We start from the raw sequence: 13,271 nt of genomic DNA, 5'->3' as shown, positions 1-13,271 counted from the left end.
ATTATTATTATATGTATTATTGTATGTATTATTATATTTATATGTATTATTATTATATGTATTATTATTAAATGTATTATTATATGTATTATTATTATATGTATTATACTACAAATAATAATTATTATAATACATATAATATGAATTATTATTATTATTACATGTATTATTATATGTGTTATTATTAAATGTAGTATTATATGTGTTATTATTAAATGTATTATTATATGTATTATTATTATTATTGTATGTATTATTATTAATAAAATAAAACCACTGAACAAAACAAATGACAGAACCACGAGAACGCGCGTCGGGCACACGCATCACCGTGTGACGACATCACGTAAACAGACGTAAGGCTCCGCCCCCTCCCTCGGGCTGATATATCCCAGTTCTCGGGGAGTCCTGAATAAATGCGTCACGTTTATAACCCACGAGCTCAGAGCGCTGACCGGACATGGTGAGTAGAGAAACGACGCTTCATACAGAAACGATACGTATACATTAACGAGGCTTTTATCTTGGTAAAGGAAACGGAAGTCCAGAATGAAGTCCAGAATAAACACGAGAGAGTTAAAAATAGAATCATGAAGAAGTCTGGTTTAGTTTGGTCCGCTGGTTCAAATGCGACAGATATTATATTATTATGTTGACTTCATATTTAAATATTCTTCTGTTTGTTATAACGGAGTTAAAGTTCTTCACTTCCTGTCCGAGGATCGTTCACACGTCTCCTCTCTGTTGTGTGTGCGTGCGTGTGCGTGTGTGAGTGTTTGTGCACGTGCGTGCCCTTTTCAACTGTACAATACCACGTGACATGATCAATAAATAAAACCCTTAGAAGTGATCAGAGTTATCTGAATTTAAACAATGAGATTTATGTCAATATCATGTTTTATTTTGAAAACTTTTAAAGTTTAATGTTAGGAGATGTTTTTTTTAAGGCAAATACATATTCTGTTATTCACCACTTATTAAATAACACGTGAACATGAAGAACATAACACTACTAATAATACTACTGTTTATATATGTATGTTACTGTTGTTGTTTATTTTGGTGTATTTTGTTATAATTGTGTTCCTTCTATCTGGTATATCTGCTGTTTGTGTATCTTTAGTCTCTAATCACTCGGTTGTTTGTTTATTTAACATGGATTTTATTAAATTGTATTTGATAATCATCAGTCTATCGGTCTGTGAAGGAAACAATATCAATCATAGTTGATAACAAGAGGTGTGAAGTGACAAAGAAACTGTTTAATTCATGTTTGATTGAAGTCTTTTAGTTTCATTTTATTGATTATTTTAATGAATTAAAGTCGGTCAGATATGATTCGATATGTTTCGTGCTGCTGTTGGAATGTTTTTGAGTTATTTATATAAATCATTTAAAGCTTTAAATCATGAGGATTTCTGTCTTTTAACCTTTAGTTCAAAGTCAGACGTGAAGAATATGAAATCAACAGAGTTTAATAATCTTCAGATATTGATTTAAATCACACGCTGACGCAGGAAATGAAATGTTTGAACTGTTTGTATTTTCATATTTAAGAAAGAAGTCATTTATTTATGTATTAATACAAGTTTATTTATGTATTAATACAAGTTTATTTATGTTTTAATACAAGTTTATTTATGTTTTAATACAAGTTTATTTATGTTTTAATACAAGTTTATTTATGTATTACTACAAGTTGGTGGAACTTTGTAAATACAGAATCAAAGTTAATAAAAAATAAAATAATCTCTTGAGATGAATAATATCTTTAATATCTGTGTGAAAAACAAAATATGTGACTCATTGTTCTGATGGAGGTTATGAAAGAAAACACACACACACACACACCTACATACACACACAGACACACACACACACACACACAGACACACACACACACACACACACACACACACACACACACACACACACACACACACACACAGACACACACACTCTCACACACACATACACACACACACACTCACCTACACACACACTCTCTCACACACACACACACACTCACCTACACACACACTCTCACACACACATACACACACACACACACACACACACACACTCACCTACACACACACTCTCTCACACACACACACACACACACACACACACACACACACACACACACACACACACACACCTTTTCCTTTGTGCTGGTCAGGTCTGACAGCTTTAAAGCTCCACTCCACCAGCTCTCTGTTGTTTGAATCTGTTCACACACTTAATATTAATATTTAGTTTAACATGTAACTCTTCTGTTAAACGTTCAACACTGTTACAATCTGAACTGAAGACTGCAGCAGCTTGAATACACAGATATTACATCTGATCAAAGCTCTGTAGAACATGAGTCCTTTCATAATCATCACCACGGATTAAAGAGGAACCCGTAGAACGTTTAGATCCTCACTCGTCCTCTGTGCTGCTGATTATTGATCACTGATGATCCATGTCAACAGACACACACCTTCATCAGCTGGTCTACAAGGATCCACAATATGTATGACGTCATCGTCCCAAAAGAGGAGGAGGAGGAAGGAAGGAAGGGAGGAGGAGGAGGAGGAGGGGGAAGGAAGGAAGGAAGGAAAGAAGGAGGAGGAGGAGGTGGAAGGAAGGAGGAGGAGAAGGAAGGAAGGAAAAAAGGAGGAGGAGGACGGGGGAAGGAGGAGGAGGAAAGAAGGAAGGAAGGAGTAGGGAAGGGAGGAGGAGCAAGGAAGGAAGGAAGGAGGAGAAGGAAGGAAGGAAAGAAGGAGGAGGAGGAGGAGGGGGAAGGAAGGAGGAGGGAGGAGGATGGGGAACGAAGGAAGGAGGAGGAGGAAGGAAGGAAGGAGGAGGAGAAGGGGGAAGGAAGGAGGGAAGGGAGGAGGAGCAAGGAAGGAAGGAAGGAAGGAAGGGAGGAGGAGGAGGAGGAGGAGGGGGAAGGAAGGAAGGAAGGAAAGAAGGAGGAGGAGGAGGGGGAAGGAAGAAGGAGGAGGAGAAGGAAGGAAGGAAAGAAGAAGGAGGAGGAGGACGGGGAAGGAGGAGGAGGAAGGAAGGAAGGAAGGAGGAGGGAAGGGAGGAGGAGCAAGGAAGGAAGGAAGGAAAGAAGGAGGAGGAGGAGGGGGAAGGAAGGAGGAGGGGGAAGGAAGGACAGAAGGAGGAGGAGGGAGGAAGAAGGAGGAGGAAGGAAGGAAGGAGGAGAAGGAGGAAGGAAAGGGGTAGAAGGGAAGCAAGGAGGAAGGAAAGAAGGATGTGGAGGAAGGAAGAGGAAATGGAGGAGGAGGAGGAAGGAGGAGGAGGAGGAGGAGGGAGTAGGATGTTATAATGTACCTTCAGCCAGTACTCATGTTCACTGAGCAGAGCCTGAAGGCATCATGATGTAACTGAAGTGAACCTCCGTTGGTTAGCCGTTAGCGGTGATGCTAACGTTACTAGCTCTCCTCTTGATTAGTTGTTAACAATGAAACATGATCAGAGATCAGAGACTAGAACCACATGTTCTACTGAGTACTGGAGGAGAACCATCGTCAGGAGAACTTTATTTACACTCTGATGGTTAACGTTAAACTTTATTTACACTCTGATGGTTAACGTTAAACTTTATTTACACTCTGACGGTTGACGATAAATGTCTGAATAAACCATGTTGATCTGACGTCGGGTGACTTGAGTTTCCTCTGTGTTTCGTGTCTCAGAGTGAAGATGAATGAGGATGCGTTCGAGGTCCCGGAGAGGACGGAGTACCGCTACCTGGTGCAGGAGGAGGAGGATGAGGAGGAGGTGCAGTACGTCCGTCACAGACACTACATCAGCCCCCTGCTGGTGCTCTCCAGACGCTGCATCGTCCTCCTCTGCCTCGGGGTGCTCGCCCTGCTCTCCCTCGCCGCCTACCTGGGCTACGTTGCCCAGACGCTGCCGCCGGGCGTCGCCCAGGTGTCCACGGACTGCGGCGAGTTCAGAGGGAGACACGTGAGTGTCCGTTAAAAAGAGAGATATAAATAAATACAAGATATACACAATAGATTTAGAGATAAACCCATCAAAAGTGACAAAAAGTGCTTTTTGTCACTTTTGAATCCTTTCTTCCTCAGAATGACGGAGCCTACTCCTTTAAGGGCATTCCTTACGCCGCTCCACCGGTCGGTGACCTGCGTTGGGCGCCTCCGGCCGACCCCGTGTGCCGGGCCGGGGTGACGGACGCCGGCCGCTTCCGCAGCGCGTGTCCTCAGGTGCGTCCGCTGACCGTCGAGGGGAAGGTGACGGGCCAGGAGGACTGCCTCTTCCTCAACGTGTGGACGCCCACGCTGCGGCCCGACGCCAAGCTGCCCGTCGTGGCGTGGATCCACGGGGGTTACCTGCACATGCTCAGTGGAGGAGAGCCGGGCTACTCGCCCACGGAGAAGCTCGCCGCCGACACGGGGATGGTCTACGTCAGCTTCAACTACAGACTCAACGCCTTCGGCTTCCTGGCTCTGGAGATCCTGAGAGAAGGTTCTCCAAAGAACACCTCAGGTCAGTCCGTGATGCTCTACAAGCAGCTGAAATGAGTCACTGTCAGGTGTTCGGGGTCATTAGTTCACCAGGTTACAATAACCAGCTCCGTGACGTTCGTAGTTCACCGTGCAGCTCCAGGAAGCTTCAACAGCGTGCATGTGACTGCTGCATTGAAGTTCTAATGGCAGTTTAAATATTGATGGTGTTGACATCGTGCTCCCCGGTCCGACTGGAGGAGAAGTCTTTACTTTCTCCATTAGCGTGTGAATGCTTAATGAGCATTAATGTGACGGGTGGAGATGATTTATCTTCTGCTGTAGATGTTTTGCATCTCCGCACGCTGCGAGACGCTAATTACAGAGTTTGTGAGTGGAGCCGGGTGTAATGTTAATACATCACATTATGTAACCCAGACACGCTGTGACCCTGATGTGAAATGACCCGTCGAATGAGAAGAGGTCCTCGCGTGACTCCATGGCGTGATGGAGGGGGGGGGGAGTCCTTCGTGGCCCCATTTCTTCAAGTTAAATTTAGTTCAGGGAGCTTCAGAGAGCTGCTTCTGTTTCTGAAACAAGGTCACATCGCTGTTAATCGATCCTGCCTCCTCCACAGGGAACTATGGCTTCATGGACCAGATCGCAGCGCTGAAGTGGGTCCAGAGGAACATCCACGTGTTTGGAGGAGACCCTGAGAAAGTCACCATAATGGGACAGAGCTCTGGTATGAACCGTGTCATTGAGTCCTGCTGGGACAATTCTCTGCAAACACCAATAACAGAATAACAATATAAAATGTATGAATTCATGTTTTGTTAGTTCTTTCCACAAGACAACAAACTTTTAAAACACTTCTTTTCTGAATGGAGTTTGGATCGATCGTTGCTAGGCTACGCTAACGTTGTATCAGCTCCATCAACACTAACATAAGCGTGGTTCTTGTCTGTATCGTCTGCTTTCTGAAGGCGGGACGTCAGTGTGGACCATGATGGCGTCTCCGCTGGCGAAGGGTCTCTTCCGCGCGGCGGTGGACATGAGCGGCTCGTCCGTCCTCAACGCGTCTCTGGAGCGAGCCGAGGCCGACAACCTGGTGTTCCTGAAGAAGACGGGCTGCGGGGACCGGACCTGCCTCAGACGTCTGTCCGTCAGACGGGTCCTCGAGGTAGGAGACGGATGGATGGGGCGTCTCGCTAAGAGGGAGCTTTGGAGCAACTAAAGTTATTTAGTAGCTATTAAAAAAAATACAGCACGGCAGTTATTCTCTTTTTAATATTTGAGGATTCATCTTTATGATACATTGAGACATTCGGATGTATTATTGTGTCCAAAGCACCAGAATGAAAGGTTCTACTTTTACATTTTAATAAAGACAGTGGAGACTAAACTTAGTTAGTAGATTATTTTTGTTACTGTGGATCTTAACAGAGGTATTCTAACCCCCATTAAGATTCATTGAATTCAAAAGAAGCTTCCATTCAGTTCAATATGTCCACCATAACCTGAAGATGAATTATGAATAATGTATTTCATGAAATGAAACAGCGTACGAGCTGCTGCTGAACATTAATATGAGCAGCAGTCACGTTGAGGATATTACGTCTTTAAAGTGTTTTATTTGACTTCTCTCTAAGATGAGTCAGGAAATAGTTCAGGTGAGAGGGATCGCTCATTTTGAGTGAAGCTGACATGAATTGTTTAGTTATTTCATGTCAAAAGCTTGAGTATAGTTTACTCAAAATGATGAATGTGGTTGACTGTAAAACGTGAGTTCAGACAACTTAAAGATCTGAGTTAAAAACAAGTACATTCAACAGTTTATTGGTTCTGAATGAACCAATAAAGAAGAAGTCATTTCTCATAATCATAATAAAATATTTTTTATTTTATTTCATAATAAAATATTTTTTATTTTATTTCATAATAACATATTTTTTATTTTATTTCATAATAACATATTTTTTATGTTATTTCATAATAAAATATTTTTTATTTTATTTCTTAATAAAATATTTTTCATTTTATTTCATAATAAAACATTTTTTATGTTATTTCATAAAATATATTTTTTATTTTATTTCATAATAAAATATTTGTATTTTATTTCATAATAAAATATTTTTTATTTTATTTCATAATTAAATATGTTTTATTTTATTTCATAATAAAATATTTTGTATGTTATTTCATAATAAAATAATTTGTATTTTATTTCATAATAATATATTTTTTATGGTATTTCATAATAAAATATTTTTTATTTTATTTCATAGTAAAATATTTTGTATTTTAGTTCAGAATTAAATATGTTTTATTTTAGTTCATAATGAAATATTTTTTATTTTATTTCATAATAAAATATTTTTTATTTTATTTCATAATCAAATATTTTTTATTTTATTTCATAATTAAATATTTTTTTGTTTTATTTCATTATTTCATAATAAATATTTTTTATTTTATTTCATAATAAAATATATATTTTTTTATTTTTTATTTATTATTATTATTGATTGAGGGTTAGGGTTAAAAAAAATAAAAAGTTTTTGTCTTTTTTTGGGGAGTGTTGAAGTATAAAGCTTTATATATATTTTATGCTCCATTGTTTTCACTTTAGTCTCTGTATTGTTTAGTTTCTCTCTATTTTTCTTCTATTTGTACGTTCTCGTTTAATAGTTTAACTAGCAGTCCTTTAGTTAGTGTAACCTCTGCTAACCAGCATGAGGAGTACAACACTAGTAGTGTTTCTCCACAGCCAGATGTTTTCATCATCCAGTCTTCTTCTGGACTGTGTCTGGAGTTTTAAGGTTCTAAACATGACATCATCAGCTCTATGTTCGTTCCTCAGCACCTTTTAATCCCTGCATGTTCTCGTAGGCCATCCCGTGGCAGGACTACCCCTCCTGGGCCGCAGAAGACTACGTAGATCTCCCCACCAGAGGGCGCTTCATCGGGCCTGTCGCCGTGGTGGACGGCTACGTTCTGGAAGCTCCGCCTTTCGAGGTGTGGGAGAGCAAAGGAGGCCACAGCGATGTTCCTTTTGTCGTCGGGACGACGGAGCAGGAGGTCGACTTTAGGTGAGAGCTCACCTGGTTCATCTCCGTCAGCCGTGATCCTCCGTCAGACTGTACTGAGACGTCTGTGTTTCCCCCTGCAGCCCTGCGTCCCCAAACATCTCCATGTGGACCTGGGGGGACTACCAGTGGTTTGTAACAGGTAACATCTACACTGGGAACATCTGCACAGGGAACATCTGCACAGGGAACATCTACACAGGGAACATCTACACAGGGAACATCTGCACAGGGAACATCTGCACAGGGAACATCTACACAGGGAACATCTACACAGGGAACATCTGCACAGGGAACATCTGCACAGGGAACATCTGCACAGGGAACATCTACACAGGGAACATCTACACAGGGAACATCTACAGAGGGAACATCTACACAGGGAACATCTGCACAAGGAACATCTACACAGGGAACATCTACACTGGTAACATCTACACAGGGAACATCTACACAGGGAACATCTACAAGTTTCAGGGCTTCTCTCCTCTCACATGTTCCTCTCTGTGGTCTTAATTATTAACTGTAATATTACAGTTCTGCTCCTCTGTGGAAACAGAACCATCATGACCAGAAGTAGAGAGAACTAGAACATGTCTTTAGTGCAGAACAACACAGTTATGATGACATCAATCATGAAAAAGAAAAGAAGCAAGTCAAATTTCTTTGTTAATATATTTGACAAAAATTGGCAAGCAATGGAATCTAACTTGTTCCCAAGTGTCCACAAGTGTTTCCAATATTGGAACAAAATGGAGGCCCTACGTGTTCTAAATATTGAACTATTGACATGTTTCAGCCTGTCGAATTTTTGATGAAATATCAAAATGTTATGCTTTGCTGCTGTTGCGTTTTCTGATAGAAGCCTGCGTCACACATGATTTGTTCAAGGACCGTCGGAAAGATGAAAATCTGACAATAATGCTGTTTTTTACAGCTTCTGTCTGTGATAAACGGTGTAGTTTGGGCGGTTGTTTAAAGAAAACATGCTTTTCCATCCCGTCAGCAGGTTTTGGGGTTCAGAGAGCTGATGAATGGATGAAGGCTCCTCTGAGTAAACAGGAAGTAACTGGACGTTAATGAGCTACAGTTAATACTTTTTCTGTAGATTTAAATAATAAAATAAAGTCACTTGTCATCTGCATAACAGTGGACATTCATATTTTACCTAGGTGTTATTATCTGACCCAAATGAAGCATGTGAATATAAATAGTACAGGACCCAGAATAGAGCCCTGTGGAACCCCCCAGTGTCCTTCATACTGACAGTCTTCAAGGGGATCTGTGAAGGTCATTGGTGGAGTATATCCCTGTGAATCATCGTCTCGTCACCTCTCTGCTCCTCACAGATAAACTTCAGTCCTTCAGTGGGAATCTCGCCACAGAGGCGTTGGCGCTGTATCCGAGCTCCACCCCCTGCCCCACCACGGACCGCTGTCTGGAGAGGGCCTACACCACCATGGTGTCCGACATCAGGGTCACCTGTCCCAACAACGACCTGGCCCGGAGGGCTGCAGGTAAAACGGTTCTCACGTGTAGAGCAAGTCCATGACCGGTGATGAGTCAAGCACAGTAGAAGAGACCTGGAAGTCTCTGAAGTAGCAGCTGCAGTAAGGCGCTTCAGTGCTTCCTCTCCTATCTCCTTTAGCGTAGGGAACACGTTAGGAAAGGAAAGGAGATAATAACGCTGCACCTTTCTGTCCTCAATAACTTCTGAGGTGAGAGTGTGTGATGGACAGAGATGACTTCACTTTACCAGGATTCAGTTTGTTGTTCGTACGAGTTGAAGAAGTGGATTTCAGGTAACAGGTGTTTTCCCATAATTCCATTGGGAGTTGTAGTTTTCTTACAACATTCAGTTTTATTAAAACATGTTGAACCCTTGAACTCTGACTAAAAGACAGAAAACCATTCAACAGTGTTTACATGCCACAAGTCTTCATCTTCTTCTTCTTCTTCTTAATTTTCCTCTTCCTCTTCTTCCTCTTAATTTTGTTCTTCTTTTCATCTTCTTCTTCTCATTCTTCTTTCACCTCTTCTTCCCCTTCCTCTTCTTACTCTTCTTCTTCCACCTCTTCCTCTTCATGCTCTTCTTCCACCTCTTCCTCTTCGTCCTCTTCTTCTTCCACCTCTTCCTCCTCTTCCTCTTCGTCCTCTTCTCATTCTTCTTCTTTCATCTCTTCTTCCTCTTCCTCTTCGTCCTCTTCTTCTTCCACCTCTTCCTCTTCATCCTCTTCTTCCACCTCTTCCTCCTCTTCCTCTTCGTCATCTTTTCATTTTTCTTCTTTCACCTCTTCTTCCTCTTCCTCTTCTCATTCTTCTTCCTCTTCCTCTTCTCATTCTTCTTCTTTCACCTCTTCCTCCTCTTCCTCTTCTCATTCTTCTTCTTTCACCTCTTCCTCCTCTTCCTCTTCTCATTCTTCTTCTTTCGTCTCTTCTTCCTCTTCCTCTTCGTCCTCTTCTTCTCTCTTTGTTGGCGTCTTCTTCGTTGCACCTTAATGTTTGAACTGTGTGTTTTTTTATCTTCATCTTTACAGTTTGTCATCGTTTCATTTCTAACCCTTTGAACTTGTCGTCATATTTCATCTGTTCATAACTGAGTGTTGTGACTTCATGTGTCTTCACATGAAGTGTCCCCTCAGTGAAGCTCCCTCACACAGGACGTTAGTTTACTTCATTACGAGCTGTTTTATTGTGAAGATCAGCTGTCCGGCCTGTGATTGGCTGCTGCAGCTCCTCCGTGTCTCTGCTTCCTGCAGGTCTGCAGCCTGAGGGGCTCGTTAAGCTCAGTCAGCGGAGACGCTCTGAGCAAACCGACATTCAGTTGTCGTGAGAGGCAGCTGCAAGGCATGCTGGGTGATTTTTCTCTTCTGCACGGTTTGTTTTATGACGCACAGCCTGTTATTGTTCCCGTTGCAGAATAATGGCCAATCTGGATTGACGGTGGATGAGGGATTTCAAGCCTCATCGCACTTTTATTTTCAGCAAAAAGCTTCTGAAACACTGTGACTCAGATATTCAATAAGTACCTGAATGCCCGGAGACATTTGTCTTCTTAGAATATTTATTGAAAAGATCCAAAACCAACAGTACATGTACACAAGTCTTGTGTGTGCAGCCTAATATCTCTTCTTCCCCTGAGCCAAATGTGGATTCATCCGCCGCTGAAAATAGTCCCCAACAAAGTCTCTATTTTGGTTTGTTTGATTCAAAACTACATTGATCAGCTGTTTTATTTCTTTTGACTGTCTCAGCTCAATGGGCTTTGAGCTGAGACAGGAAGTCTGACAGTATTCAAGTATTGACTCACATTAAAACATGAATGTTTAAATATGCAAATGAGGCGTTATGTAATGGTGACTTTTGGTGAATTTAGTAGAAATCTACAGACGTAAACAGACAAAGTATAAAATAAATGTTTTCTTTCTAAACTGGTTGGTGCCTGTAGTGTCTCTCTTGATTCTACAGAGTTATGGAGTCTGTTTTAATATTTGGTTATTGTCCATTAACTCCCCCGTGTTCAGCGGCCCTCCACAGTCCTGTGTACCGATACGTGGTGACGCACACGCCTTCAGGACCCGTCAACGTGTCCACTGACCTGCTGCCGTTCTCCAGCCGCTTCTCCTTCCACTGTCTGGACATCGTCGCCTTCTTCGGCGGGCTGGACTTCGTTCTGGGGAAACCTCTCTCGGATCAGGACGAGAGCTTCCGGGACGTCGTCACTCGTCACCTCGTCCACTTCGCCAAAACAGGTGAAGATGCTTCAAACCCTGAGCCTCGGGTGCACTGTCGCTTTAAGAAGCGGGCGACGTGTGTTTGTTTTACGTTACGTTGTACGAAAATGTAGTAGTAGTCCGTAATTTGATGATTTTTAATTTGACATTAAAATTATAAAAAATCCAAGAACCAAAACCAAAACCAAAACATATCGTCATTCAAGAAACAAAGTCAGGAAACGGTCAGAGTTTGATGCAACAGAGTTTATTCTTTGAGAAATAAACCTGAGCAGACACCAGAGACCAACTTCTCTGAACCTGGTCTTCTATAGCTCCTCCGTCTGGGGCCAATGCTTCACAAACAAACACAGAAAAGAAAACACAAATATACAAAAATATAGAACAAGTCAAGAAAAGTCAAATGTGGAAGTAAAATGACCACAAACTTGTGGATCGTTATGTGTAAACTTTCTGGTGGATCATGTTTTGTATTCTTCCGCCTTGCAGGTAAGATGGAGGCTGAGTGGCCAGAATACCCAGCAGCCACTGCTCTCCTGTCCGACCGGCTGTCTGTGGTCCAGAACTACTCGTCAGCTCGGTGTCAGCTGTGGAAGGAGAACGGCCTGTACGCGTACGCCTGGATGAACTGACCAACCGACCAACTGACCAACCGACCAACCGACCAACTGACCAACCGACCAACCGACCAACAGACCAACCGACCAACTGACCAACCGACCAACAGACCAACCGCCCAACCGACCAAACGACCAATCGACCAACCGCCCAACCGACCAAACGACCAACCGTCCAACCGACCAACCATCCAACCGCCCAACCGACCAAACGACCAACCGATCAACCGACCAACCGACCAACCGCCCAACCGCCCAACCTACCAACCTACCAACCAACCAACCGCCCAAACGACCAACCGCCCAACCGACCAACCGCCCAACCGCCCAACCTACCAACCTACCAACCAACCAACCGCCCAAACGACCAACCGCCCAACCTACCAATCGACCAACCGCCCACCTGACTTACTGGTTCATCCCCAGACGTGATTGAAGTCACTGCTTTGTTACACCGAGGTGATCTCATGTAGTCAGACCTCCGTCTCACCCGGCAGCCTTTTGAAAAACACACTGTAAGTTTTGTCGGTTTGAAGTAATGTTTGAGTTCTCTTTGTATGAACAACAGCCATATCTGTGTTTGAATATCTCCAGACCTCCATAAACCTCGAGGGTTTGTTCACCAAAATGACTTAAAAGTCGATCTTTAAAAACCTGCATTCTCTCCACTGTCCACCAGGGGAAGACTCCTCTGGTTGTATAGACGTCTATGAGAAAATGAAATGAAATGAAGCGACGTCATTACCGTCCACTAACGGAGCTGGTTTCTATAAGAGTGTCATAGACAGATCATAGACCATCATCAGTGGGTCAGCAGGAACCCTCTGATTCTGTTCAACGTGAACACGAGTAGAGTCTGAACTAGGTGATCGTGGTGGAGAAGAACGTGAGGCGTGAAGGACGGACGACCTGTTTGCACTGATTCATGACCTCCATGCTTTGCCACTAAGACGTTTGCACTCGTGTGATTACATGAACGCTTCACTGCCCTCTCAGCTGTAGCTGTTTATTACCTGTTATTGTTCCAGATGTTTAGTGGATGAGGTCAACCACCCTGAACCTGAACCACGCGGGAAGCTTTGTATTGATTTTTGTATTAATCTCCACACATTGTATCACTTTGTATATGCTCAATAAATTCACACCACGTGATTTCATCTGCGTTTCGTTGTGTGACGCACACTGACTGCAGCGTTGTTACACTCTCCACCTCACTCCTAACCCTTATAACGCCTCATTTACATATTTAAATATACACTTTCTTGTAAAACTAAACATAATTATCTTAGTGTGAGTAATCATGTCTGTCTGTTAGTTCACCTGTAGTGTTTCACTTCACTTCATTTTACGTTTATAATA

At 42.4% G+C, this 13,271-nt stretch overlaps 1 protein-coding gene across 1 annotated transcript; it reads left to right on the top strand.

Moving 5' to 3' along the window:
* The first annotated feature begins 374 nt into the window (after nucleotides 1-374).
* On the top strand, nucleotides 375-13,069 carry si:ch211-71n6.4 (para-nitrobenzyl esterase). Its single transcript, XM_068728738.1, has 10 exons — nucleotides 375-463; nucleotides 3,696-3,969; nucleotides 4,092-4,512; nucleotides 5,107-5,214; nucleotides 5,456-5,652; nucleotides 7,365-7,564; nucleotides 7,645-7,703; nucleotides 8,911-9,078; nucleotides 11,086-11,313; nucleotides 11,785-13,069. Exons 2-10 carry the CDS (start codon nucleotides 3,703-3,705, stop codon nucleotides 11,925-11,927), a joined length of 1,791 nt encoding a protein of 596 aa, XP_068584839.1. The 5' UTR covers nucleotides 375-463; nucleotides 3,696-3,702; the 3' UTR covers nucleotides 11,928-13,069.
* Nucleotides 13,070-13,271: the final 202 nt, after the last annotated feature.

This window comes from Cebidichthys violaceus, unplaced genomic scaffold (genome assembly GCF_023349555.1).
Source record: "Cebidichthys violaceus isolate CVI_PGR_0920_01 unplaced genomic scaffold, fCebVio1.0.p SCAF_43, whole genome shotgun sequence".
Classification (NCBI taxonomy): Eukaryota; Metazoa; Chordata; class Actinopteri; order Perciformes; family Stichaeidae; genus Cebidichthys; species Cebidichthys violaceus.
The sequence above is the reverse complement of the archived record's forward strand: the minus strand, read 5'-3'. Positions and strand labels throughout refer to the sequence as shown.

Coding starts and splice junctions, on each gene's coding strand:
- si:ch211-71n6.4 (XM_068728738.1), top strand. CDS start 3,703: ATGAATGAGGATGCGTTCGAGGTCCCGGAGAGGACGGAGTACCGCTAC. Junction 5,215..5,455: donor CATAATGGGACAGAGCTCTG/GTATGAACCGTG, acceptor TGCTTTCTGAAG/GCGGGACGTCAGTGTGGACC. Junction 11,314..11,784: donor CGTCCACTTCGCCAAAACAG/GTGAAGATGCTT, acceptor TCCGCCTTGCAG/GTAAGATGGAGGCTGAGTGG.